This window comes from Musca domestica, unplaced genomic scaffold (assembly GCF_030504385.1).
Source record: "Musca domestica strain aabys unplaced genomic scaffold, Musca_domestica.polishedcontigs.V.1.1 4, whole genome shotgun sequence".
Lineage (NCBI taxonomy): Eukaryota > Metazoa > Arthropoda > Insecta > Diptera > Muscidae > Musca > Musca domestica.
In genome coordinates this window covers 17,575,243-17,588,441 of record NW_026712328.1, presented here as the reverse complement: position 1 = coordinate 17,588,441, position 13,199 = coordinate 17,575,243, and the positions used below count along the sequence as shown (strand labels likewise).

General features: G+C 37.1%; 1 protein-coding gene across 1 annotated transcript; it reads right to left on the bottom strand.

Moving 5' to 3' along the window:
* Positions 1-866: 866 nt before the first annotated feature.
* LOC101889205 (uncharacterized) lies at positions 867-1,964 on the bottom strand. Its single transcript, XM_005189818.3, has 2 exons — positions 1,868-1,964; positions 867-1,803 (listed from the first exon to the last, which is right to left on the bottom strand). The coding sequence occupies exons 1-2, from the start codon at positions 1,962-1,964 to the stop codon at positions 893-895; spliced, it is 1,008 nt and encodes a 335-aa protein (XP_005189875.1). The 3' UTR covers positions 867-892.
* Positions 1,965-13,199: the final 11,235 nt, after the last annotated feature.

The window sequence follows — 13,199 nt, the reverse complement described above, 5'->3', positions numbered from 1 at the left end:
AATATTTTCGCGATAATATTCGGCATTTATTCTGATGTCACGGTCGGTTAATAAGAGCGGAGGCGCTTGAGTTCTAGTGGCCAACCGAAGGTGAACCTTTTCAGCTGACCTCTTTGGCAAGTAAACACGATCATTTTGTTTGTTTACATACTGCTAGACAACGAATGCGTTCTCATCGGAGAATACCAAATTTGGCAGTTCACAACTTCGCTACCAGTATTACGGTAACGAGCGATGCTACGAGACACTAAAGATTTATTCACATTTAAATGCTGGAGTGCTCCTAATATAAAGAAATCACACTATCACGCCTAAATTCCATCACGAATAACTTTGTTTCTGGAAATTTCTCACCAAAATGCTTTTGTACGCTTGTACAAGCTGTCACTGGAATAATTTTAACAGCTGTCGGACTAATGGCTTAGAAATGACAGCAGTCTGAATTTGGTTGCAATTTTTTCATCTCACCCTGTATACTTTATGGTGTCAAACGGAATGACAAAGTTAAAATACAGTCCTTTTCTTCAATGCGGATTGTAGTAAAAATTTCTTATGAAGATCCAAAACATGGCACATAGTTTGGGGCAATTTGACCCTCGGGTAACATGTCTCAATTCATAACAATTGTTCTTCATACTCCAATATGTTGCTCATACTCGATTTGACTTTCTCTGTTCATATGACATGTTTTATTAAATGCAAATAAGTTAACAATCCAATTAAAATATATGAACGTATGCATTTTATTGTGAATAACGAAATGTATGATTATTTAATACGAATAACAATTTTCACTAAATTCTATAAGTTATGAACAAAAAACAATAACAATTAATTTTTCTATAAGTCTATCGAGTTGATGGCAGGCCACGACGGCTTCATGGAATACTTTTTACTTTCTTCTCTTGATGTAGTAACGGCTGGGTGCACCGTAGACTGGGGCTGGAGTGTGGACTTCCTCCTCTTCGGGTTCAGCAACAACAATGGGTGCCGAGGTGGTCTCGGGAGCCAAGTATTGATTGCTAGGTTCAGCTGCTGGTGTTTGTGCTTCCTCGCCAGCAAAGGCGTCCATTGTGGGCTCATTGTCAGCGGCAGGTCCCTGCTCGATGTTCATGTAGCGAGGCTCAGCTTCCTCGACAGCTGGTGTGGCAGCATTAGCAGTTTGCTGTTCATATTCGCTGGCATCCATGGGAAGAAAATCTGCATTGGCGCCATTAGGATGAGGAGCAGCATATTCTGCAGCTGGTTCAGCGGATTGGCGGGTGGCAGGTGGTGGGCCGTAAACAGGGGCTTCATCCTTCTTGGTCTTGTATTTGATGAAAAATACTTCGGGTTTGGAAGGTTTGGTGGGAGCTGGGGTTGGTATAACAATATCGGCTTGGTTCTCGGGTTTCTTGTGCAAGACATAGATGAGGGTCTTCTCTTCGTTTTGTGGTGGCGGAGCAACAACGGGTGGACGCATAACGGGAGCATTGGGAGCCTTGATAAAGACAATTTTGTAGTGCTTTTGCTTGGGTCCCATTTGGTGGGTGACACGTGGTTGAATCACGTCTTCCTCTTCAAAGTCCTTGGGTGGAACATGCACATAGATGTGTTTGTGGACTTGGGTTTCGGCGGGAGCGTTTGAATAACCGGACTGATATTGGCTGGAAGTGGAATGGCGGTAGGCGGCATTGTAGGAATCTTCTTGGACTGGCATTTCAGGTGTGGCAACAACTTCATTGTTGGCTGGTGCAATTGTATCAGGAGAAGGGGGTGCGCTGTATGTGGGCACTGGATTACCAAAGCTATTGAAGGCGACATCTGTAGATAGAAACAAGCAGACAATAGAATTGACATTTACGCCATCCATTCCCGGGATACTTACCATTATTTTGTACCGGAGGCAGGTAATTTACTGGAGGTTCAGGGCGAGCCATAACTGTGGCCACTGCCAAACAGGAGAACAAAATGAAGCAACGCATTTTGAAATGTGTGTGTGTGTGTGTTTCGATTATCCTTTATTGTAATTAATAATTAAAAATTAATATTTTTAAATTCGTATTCCAGCTACTTCGTTGTTGTAATGGATCTAAGCCAGAAAAGGCCAAGATGTGAACTGATGCTACATCGAATTGCGCTCAGCACATTTATACAAAACGATTTGGAACATTAGATTTTTTTAGTTGGAACTTCCACTAAAATCTCATTTAACTTGAAAATTATTTAATTAAAGTTTCAAATACTCAATACCGGCAACAACAACGACAACAACAGCAACGGTAACAATAACAGCAATGCCGGTATTTACCAAAAAACAATTAGCGGCCAAAACTGACACCACCACCATCATTACCATCGACAACAACAACAATGACGACGACAACAACATGAGCAACAACATTCTTGCTAGCTCTCATTCGCCCTATTCCAAAACAATTCATTGAGCTACAACATTAACAACAAGAACAACAACATCAATTGAACGGCAGGTGATTTGTAAAGCATTTAAGATGCGATATGGCAAAAATTCCGCTGCTACCATTCCAGATCACATTAAATCGATCGATCGAACAAACCATAAAAACGAATCACGCATACACATACACACACACACATTGATGGACGGACGGACAGATCTTGGCCGTTAAGGTTGATGACGATTTTAGATACTTGCCAGCGATATTGATGATTATAATTGCCGATGATAATGATGAGGTTCGATGTATAGCCCAGAAAACGCGTTGAAACACTTTAAGGCGTTCGGGTCACTTATTCAGTGTTGAGGTAGGGTAAAACAAACAGAAACAACAAAGAACTTCAAGTGTTGTCCAAAAGTATTCATTCATTCATTTATGCACTCACTCACCTCCACCACGTTGACATGGTGGCACTTGAGGGATACGTCAAGTGTCATTGGCAACAGTATCTGAATTACGGTCGTCCACTAAGCATTGTAAATAGACATGGGTGTATGTGGCGACGTGCACAAGTGTTGCTACTAAAATATTTTGTACACTTGATCTGGAATATTATGTTATGGGACCCTACAATTCGCATATCAGGATATTAATTGTTACTAAAACAACTTAGAACGTATCGGTGTTTCAGTTTATAAGAGGTACAATTATTGAAAATCTTGATCCTTTATGGAGGATCCGAAAAAAATGTGCCAATATTGTCCGTTAGAAATTTGGACGAAATCGCACTCTTTATATATAATTTATTATTGTTATACCCTCCAGCATCGTATTTAAGTTTTTAGAATTATTCCGCTTGTAACACCTCGAAATATACATTCTCACTGCAGCTTCCGGACGAAATGAAGTAAGTTGATAAAATTTTACTCAGTTGTGTGTTTGTTCTGCACGACATTTGGTATTCAAAATGGACTATATTGGTCCAGGTTTTGGTAAAGCCTTCATATAACTGTGCCGACAGATTTAAGATATTTTTTATACCCTACACCACACTGTGGTCAGGGTATTATGTCTTTGTTCATTTGTTTGTAACATGGAGAAGAAAGCGTGATAGACCCATAGTTCCTTTTGATGATCTGCATAGAATCGCATTCTGATCGATTTATGTGTATCTGTCCGTCCGTCTGTCCATGTATTTTTGCAAAAAAGCACAGGTAACATTTATTGCCCGACCGACAAGCTCCATCGAAATTGGAGAAAATCCGTAAAACTTTAGATATAGCACACATATACAGGGTTGCCCATATTCGACGGACCCATCTGGCAACGCCATAACTTTTGACAGAGATGTCACATCGCTTAATGATATACCGCGTTTGAAGCGTCAGTCCAAGCAGATTTTTACCATGAACCAATACACGTCACCCGAGCGCACTGAAATGTACATTCAACAGAAGAAGTCAATTGTGAAAACTCAACATGCTTTTAAAACATTCCCAACATACCAAAAATACAATACAGCTTGAGAACAATATTATAAAAATATAATTTTTCAACAATGCTTGAGAAACACTTATGTTCCACAAACATTTCTCAAATCTGTCCCTTGTTGACAAATTAGTTTTGATTTTTTGTGAAAACTGTCAGCAAGAAATTATTTTCTTTGGCAAAAAACAAAATCATGCGAATTTAGGACCCATTTCTGGACCGAACCCTTAAGGTATGGATGAATAATAAATCTGGGAATCTTTCACATAAATTATTCTAATCCCATTTCAGATTGGAATCATTAAAAAAGTTGAAGGAATTCAATACATGAGATACAAGAGATGCAGAAGTTCAAATAAGGGAGAAGAAAACGTCAGGGTATCAATGCCACATGAGGCAGTGACTACTGGGATGTCCATCAAGAAAAAAAATGTGAAAAATGATTAAAAATTAAAAAAAATAATATTATATACTATTACAAAAATAAGCTTATTATAATATTATTTTTGTAAGCTTATTCTACAATTTCAAGTATAAGCTTATAAATAAGGGTTCCGTTTCGATTATTCTATACTTGTTACACAAACATTTTTCAATGTTTTCTCAAGATTTTCTCAAGATGCCATATAAAAGTCGGCCAAGGCGATCGGCCGAGAATATCGCTGCCGTACGAGCCAGTGTTGAGAGGTCCCCAAGAACATCCCAAAAACGCCGTTCTCAGCAGTTGGACATGGCTCGGTCCACTTTACAACGGATTATTCGCATTGATTTGCATTTGTTCCCGTACAAAATTCAATTGACGAAAAGAATGTTTCCTGCGGACAAGCCTCGTCGGTTGGAATGGGCCCAAAGGGCCCAAAGGTCCGTCGAATATGGGCAACCCATTGGTCACCTTTGGCCATCAAACGGCCGATGAAACCGTCACACGCTGCCCAAATGTTGCTCTGCGGTATTTTGGACATTCCCGGCGAAGCGCTTGCTTAAGGTGATCGACACTTTTGTATTTTTTAGTGCCAACCTTGCCTTCCAAAATACTCCAAATACAATAGTTCAACGGATTGGTATCCGAAGATTTTAGTAGCCATTGTGCGCAGGAAATCAAGCGAGGAACCTCATTTTGTAACCATTCTTGGGAGGCGCGTGCTGAGTGCTATGGTTCTGAGTCCTGAGTTTTAAGTTCTTGCACTTTTTGGCCTTATCCCGAGCTCATTTTTCAAATTTGCGAATGGAATATTGCGATATGTTCAGCTCACAAGCCATTTTTCGGCCACTGCGACGGTGGTTTCGATCAAGTCGCTTCCATTTCTGCTGATATTGTTGTTTTCTTCCGTCCACTTCCCACGCTACCAGTAACCCGGTAAGGGGGCGATGGTACGAGACACAAAGGATTTATTCACATTTAAATGCTGGAGTGCTCTAACGGTAGCCACTAGTGGTTTTCCAGCCAAATATAAAGACGTCACAATATCACGCTTGAATTCCATTACGAATAACTTTTTTTCTGGAAAATTCTCACCAGAATGCATTTGTACGCCTGTAAACAATATAATGAGCTGTCACTGGAATAATTTTAGCAGCTGTCTGACTAGTGTCATAGAAATGAGAGAAGTCTGAAGTTGGTTGCAGTTTTTTCACCTCACCCTGTATGGTTCGTAATATGCATTCGACAACAATGATATTTGGTAGAAGATATCTTATTCAGCTCAGAAATACTTTTGCCAAATTTAATCGAGAACGACTAAGATTGGGATATATCTTCCATATATATCCTTAATCCGATTTTAGGTTTATTGTGCAAATAACGGCTAATATCAGCCAAAATAGTGTGAATTTCGGGACGTATGTTTCCATTTTTTGGAGCTCGACTAAGATATATATTTTTAATGTAATCCTTCTCGAAGTGATATCATGTACTCTTTAGCAATGTTATGTGGCATAAAAGATTAAAAAATTTAATCTTAAAATCGATTCAGAATTGGATATGCATATGTGTGGGATATACTGATATATGGGGCCTATACGAAGACCTGGAAAACCTGAACCTGGACCAAAATTTTAGCCATCTATCTCAATTCATTCGAAAGATAGCGTGATTACAACAGACAGACAGAAAGACATACATCGCTAAGTCGACTTAGAATTTTACGCTGATCAAGAATATATATACTTTGTTGGGTCTTACATGAGTATTTCGAGGAGTTACAAACGGAATGACAAAGCTAATATACCCTCCATAGTATGGAGAGGGTATAAAAAATAAAAAAATACAGAGGGTTTACCAATGCACATACAAGGCAGCGGATTCTGCGATACCGGATTGACCCGAATTTCAACATTACAGTTTCGGCCAGCGGCAGCCAAGCCAGTTCAGTTTGACGCAATTACGTTCAGGATAGTGCAGTTGTCTTAATTCGTATTGGGCACGAATTAATGAATATGTGGGTGACGTCTGCGAGTGATACAGGCCCTCACACCACGTGCACCTCTTTAATTGCAACGCCAAACCTACCCAAATCACTCCAGAAAATCTCTGGATACAGCCCTTAAAGGTAGCCAATTTTAAAAACCTGGAGTTCCAAACAGATTAGCAGAACTAAACATCTGCATATATTACTGCTACAACAGCAAGTCGTGTACATCGTGTGCTTGTCTACCAATCGAAAGATCGAACAAAACAAAGAAGAAAACAAAGCATGTGCCCACTATATGTTGAGATAACTTTTTGTATATCTGAAACCCTTTTGACTAGAATGAACCAATCCCTCAAGAAATTGGAATATACAAAAGATCAAATGTTATTATCCCTTTCTAACCCTAAACCTTTATTCTGTAGTGATTTGAATTTTGGATAAATAGAAATGAAGTTTGTTAATTGTCAAACTTTAATCCTATTATGGAACAGATTGAGCAATTTGTTTGCCATTATATACAAACAAAATGTTATTGGTTCGTTTCTGGTGAAAATTTTTGAGGAATTGAAGATAAATATTGGGATTTATATTCCTTGTGTTAATTTTGAATCTTCATAGTCATTCCGACTTCTATACCACTTTTTGAATTAAATTAGTTTCATACATATAAAATTTTCCAAGGGTGTACCTTCACATGCTTTGGCAGTCTAAGAAATAATTTATGTTTTCAAACAATAAATTAACAATAATCAATTAATTTCAAAAATTAAGCTACTCCCACTCATAGATGTCGAATACTGAGAAAATAGTTATTTTTAATTGTCCCTACCGGATGAGATCTGATTACAAGTATTTGATACAAAAATGAATGGACTGTCACACAATGCGTTAATTTTCACACCTCACAGTGAGTGGTGTGCTTGCAAACACCCATACGCATAAATAACGCCTGTATTCGCCTATAATTCAACCTTCTATCAACTTTTAAGTGTAATTTTCGTCACAAACTCTACCATCAATGAAAACGATAAAAATTCAATAAAGCTTAGCAATACTTATGTTTCTTTATCGTTATTCTTTGTTGCCAATATTCGTCATATAATATAAACTATAAGTAAACACTTCAATGGACCCACTAGCTATGACGTATATTACATTCATCATTTGTGTGTAATAGTTAGCATTGAGTCACAATAAATGCCATAGACGCCTATTAAAAAAAGCAAAAATCAAGATCCACTTGTCAGTCAACGCTCAACTGTTGCTGCTTAATATTATTCCTCTGAAAAATGTTTTGTAATATGGGTTTTTATTCTTTTCAGAAGGATAAATATATGCTACAAGTGTATATCGCTCATTCTTTTTCATTGTATGAAATACGTTTTACTCTTAAGGCTTGTTGCGTCTTAGCTTCAAATTATGACGTTGGAGGATCCTACTACTGCGAACATCAAATATCAAATTTGAAAAACGTTCGTTGAAAAATGGCTGGAGGTAACGCTATATGGGATATATACGAAAACGTGGAGCAAAATGCGAACTTGATTTGCCTATTGACAAAATACATGTATGTGGGAAATGTTAGGTAACTATATTGATTCGTTCGAAAGATACCGTGTCCAATGTCCGTCCGTCTGTGGAAATCACTCTAGCTTCCGAACGAAATGAAGAAGGTTGATACAGATTTACCCAGATGTACCTTAGGTCCGCAGTATTTTTATACCCTCCACTATAGTATGGAGGGTATATTAAGTTTGTCATTCCGTTTGTAACACCTCGAAATATACATTTAAGACCCCACAAAGTACATATATTCTTGATCAGCATAAAATTCTATGTCGATTCTATCCATCTGTCCGTCTATAAATCTGTCTGTCTGTGGAAATCACTCTAGCTTCCGAACGAAATTAAGTAGATTGATAAAATTCTACTCAAATGTATATTATGTCTGCAGGAGTTTTGGTATTGAAAATGGAGCATGTAGGTCCACGTTTTGGTATAGCCCCCATATAACGGTACCTCCCGATATTCGGTATTTTGATGATTTTAGTGTCATTATTCACAGGAATTGTTTCAAATTTGGTATTTGAAGTTCGAAATGAATACTACAGCCTATCACAGAAAATTGTCTGTGCAGGTCCACGTCTACGTATAGCCCCCATATAACGGTAACTCCCGATATTCGGTACTTTATTGATGATAGCGACATTATTCACCGGAATTGTTTAAAATTTGGTAGTTGAAGTTCGTAATGTATACTACAGCCTATGACAGGAAATTATCTGTGCAGGTCCACGTCTTCACATATCCCCATACAACGGTAACTCCCGATATTCGGTACTTTGTTGATTTTAGCGACATTATTTATCGGAATTGTTTCAAATCTGGTATTTGAAGTTCGTAATGGATACTGCAGCCTAAGACTGAAAATTGCCCGTGCAGGTCCACATTCGATATTCGGTATTATTCCGACTTTACTGCGTTACCTAGAATTCGACGTACTCAGTCAACTTTTTTCACCTTCAAGCGGAAAGTTATTTCTGAGCTCTATTAGATATCACGTACCGAATATCATTGTTGCAGAGTGCATATTACGAAAGTGAAGGATTTAAGCATCAAATCAGATGAAACATAAATGTGGGGGCTATAGCTCTATCTGAACCAATTTTCACCAAATTTTATGTACTTGCTTCTAGACTGAATTCGGTCGGAAGTGCCACAATTTACTGCATTTGGGCTGTTATTGGCCATTTGGTGCACAATAAACCTGAAATCGGATAAGTGAATATATGGGAGCTATATTCAAACCTTTTGGACTGATATGGATAGCTCCCATATACATGTTTCATCCGATTTGGTGCTTAAATAACTTACATTCGTAATATGCACCCCCACAAAATGATATTTGGTACCACATATCTTATAAAGCTCAGAAAGACCTATCGAGAAAGGCTAAGATTTGGAAATAGCTCCCATATATATCCTTAATCGGATTTCAGGTTTATTGTGCAAATAATGGCTAATATCAGAAAAAATGGAGTGAATTTCGGGATTTCCATTTTGAAGAATTCGGCTCTTTAGCAATGTTTTTTTGGTATAAAAGATTGAAAGGTCTCCGCCAAATGTAGTGAAAATCTATTCAGAATTGGATATGCCTTCCATATATTAGTTCCAAACTAAAGCCAAATGCTGATAGGTGGTATGATCTACTTAAAACAAATACGGGAGCTCTACTAAATATGCATATTGCTGTAGGTTATCATATAGTCGGCCCGATCCGACTTTTGACCTTTTCTTACTTATGATGGAGATCGCTTAAATATTGAATGCAGATATAATTATTTATAAAAGTATGTTTTTGCCTCATGGTCATGAGGGTAAGTTTGACCCGACTTTATGCTTTTACTTGTTTTCTTTGCAGCCCGCCTTTCGTATTAGTTTTGAATTTGTAAATAAAAATAATTTAAATTTTTTTTTTAATTTTGATCGTTTAACTCTACGTGCACACAAATCTCATCTCGTACTGATTAATTAAGATCCAAATTATGTAGTCAACTCTATGAAGGACATGATATAACTAGTTACATCCTTACATTCCTGATTGTGCTCGGGCACGTCAGTTTGCCATGTGGATGAAAGTAGATAGAATGAATACCAAGTTAATTATATCTAATAATGAATTTTAGAAATTATTAAGACAATAGAAGTATAAAATTTCTAAAATTTCCATGATTAATAGATGTCTTCTTAAGACCCATACACACACACTCTCATACTGTTATATTTCCAAGACAAAAACCCACACACACGCACATATTCTTCACATGTGGTCCTCTCGTGCTGTTCAATGAAAATTTGAGGCGAGTAATGATTTTATCAATTACCGGTCATCGTCAACATTAACCTGCTGTGCAGTCATTCTTCCAAATGAAACAGAGTTCGGACAAAGTTGCCAACACACAGAAGCATGAAATCAAATCAAGCCAAATCAATCGAAATTTAAACAAACAATTCATTAGAGTAGTTGGTCGCTTGGCATTGCCTTGATGGGAAGATAACATTGAACAATTGAAAACAAGCCCTTCAGTTTTGTTGTTAAGGGCTTCTTCAGAGTTTCCAAATCAATTAGTCTTTATGCTTTGTATGTGTGTGTATGTGAGTACTGTGGTAACAACAATAATCAAATGCCCTTCAAAATTTGTAATGACTTCAAGTAATTTTCAAATGGAGTTTCCATAAAATTAATATTTATTACAGGTCAAGTAAATTGTGTAAAATTTGAAGTTATGATAAACAAGTGCACATTTATGGAATCTCTACACAATGTTATTAAGAAATTCTACAACATGTGCTTGCTTCTTGCTGGAGATAAATAAAATCTAGGAAATATTGTGCTATTTCCAGGTTCATTACAACTAAATTTGCATCAACCTTTTCAAATCGTTGTAGTAGATGCAAATTGATTACAAGCATTTTTAGATTTCCCAATAGACTTTCATCAAACTCATATTGATTGGTATTATTAAAATTTCGATGTAACAGCGTTAACTAAAATTCGATGTACTCGGTCGACGTAAAAATGTTGGTAATATTGAGTTTGTCTGCGCACTAGCACTTATCATTACAAAAATAAATATATAACATTCAATAAGAACGTTGGGTTTGATTGGGAAATTGAAATAGCTGTCAACTAATGGACTAAAAACTGATTGCCACATGCTTAAGCTGTTAAATCAAGCCGAATGTTGTAATAAAATAATTGTTCTAAATTATATTTCTCAGCATAGACATTTTCAAAAACAAGAAGGCTACAGTCGTGCGGGGCCGACCATGTGATACCCTACAACACTTCAATATGTTGGGAGCCGCCTATTTTGGAAGATTTCGTTTTTGAACTACTGAATTGCTTATTTACGCACTCCGCTGTGTTGATATGTATTCGAAATAAATTCAGCGAAAGTTGTGGTTTATTTTACAATTAAATACAATCCATTAGTGATCGACCTCTTCACTCTTCTTAACTCTCTCCTCATGAAAAATGCCGTGTCGATTGGTTTTCTATTGTGACCTATAGAACCACTGCAAAATCAGGAAAATTATAATTTGTTAGTCCATTTGAACATCAAAATGTACATCTCCATAACAATAGGCTTTAATTAGTTAGGGTTAGGGTCACAACCCTGCCTCCATGCAATTTTGTGAGGATCGGACGATAATTGCTACCTGTATATAATACCCTCAACATATAGTGTTGCAGGGTGTAGAAAAAATTTTAGAAAATGAATAATTCAAAATTGTAAATCAGATTGAAAAAAATATGACAAAATTAAAAAAAAAATAATAACAAAAACATTCACTTTTTTGTTGGTAGACTTTTAAGCGATTTTTTAGGTTTTACCCTTTTCTGGCAAAAGCCATTGCAGATTGGTGAAAATTGCCAAAATTCGTCCAGCGGTTCACGACTTATAAGCGAAAAAATAACAATTTCATTTACCCATAGATTTAACTAATTTGCTACATATTCGATATTTTGGCTATCAAATGGTCAGTATTGACCTTTTAATGATTTGTGATTTGGCCGGGATTAAAAATATTCGCGGTTTTGTGGAAATATTCGTGATTTTCACATATAAGTTATGGTTTATTTTACCCGCAAAATATTGTCCGAAGACCGTCTAAATTGATAGGCGTCTGCCCAGCCCTAAACTCTAACTCCATGACGAATTTCGCGTCGATTGGTTCATAATTGTGGCATGTAGAACAACTACAAAATCAAGAATTTTTTATGTTTTTGGTCCATTGCCACCCCTTAATATTTTGCGATCATCTCCGAAAACAATAGGCTTCTATTGAGTTAAAAATTATTTAAAATCTTAAAAATACCGAATGTAGCCGTTATATTGGGGTCTATACGACAACGTGGACCTGCATGATCAAAATCAACAAAATACCGAAAATAGGGGGGTACCGTTATATGGGGATATACGATGGCGTGGGCCTGCAGACAATTTTCTATCAAAGGCAGTATTAGAGATTACGAAATTTGAAACAATTCCGGTGAATAATGTCGCTAAAATCATCAAAATACCGAATATCGGGGAGGGTGCCGTTATATGGGGGCTATACGAAGACGAGTACAGAAAATTTTCTGCCATATGCTGTAGTACCCATTAGGAACTTCAAATACCAATTTTGAAACATTTCCGGTGAATAATGTCGCTAAAATCATCAAAATACCGAATATCGGGAGGTACCGTTATACAAAGACGTGGACCTGCACAGACAATTTTCTGTGTTAGGCTGTAGAATCAATTTCGAACTTCAAATGCCAAATTTGTAACAATGTCGCTAAAATCATCAAAATACCGAATATCGGGATGTACCGTTATATGGGGGGCTGTACGAACACGTGAACCTGAACAGACAATTTTCTGTCATAGGCTGCAGTACCCATTACGAACTTCAAATACCAATGTTCCGGCGAATAATGTCGCTTGAATCATCAAAATACCGAAAAAGGGAGGTACCATTATATAAGGACTATACCAAAACGTGGACCTACACCACCCATTTTAATAACAAAAGTCGTGCAGACATAATACACATTTGAGTAAAATTGTATCAATCTACTTCATTTCGTTCGGAAGCTAGAGGGATTTCCATAGACGGACAGACGGATGGACATCGCTAAATCGACATAGAATTTTATGCTGATCAAAAATATATATACTTTGTGGGGTCTAAAATGTTTATTTCGAGGTGTTACAAACGGAATGACAAACTTAATATACCCTCCATACTATGGTGCAGGGTATAAAAGCTTTGAATGTAAAATATGTGATTTTTCCGCTGGGTCAAATTACGATGATACTTCCTCAAATGCCGATACTACTACTTTACT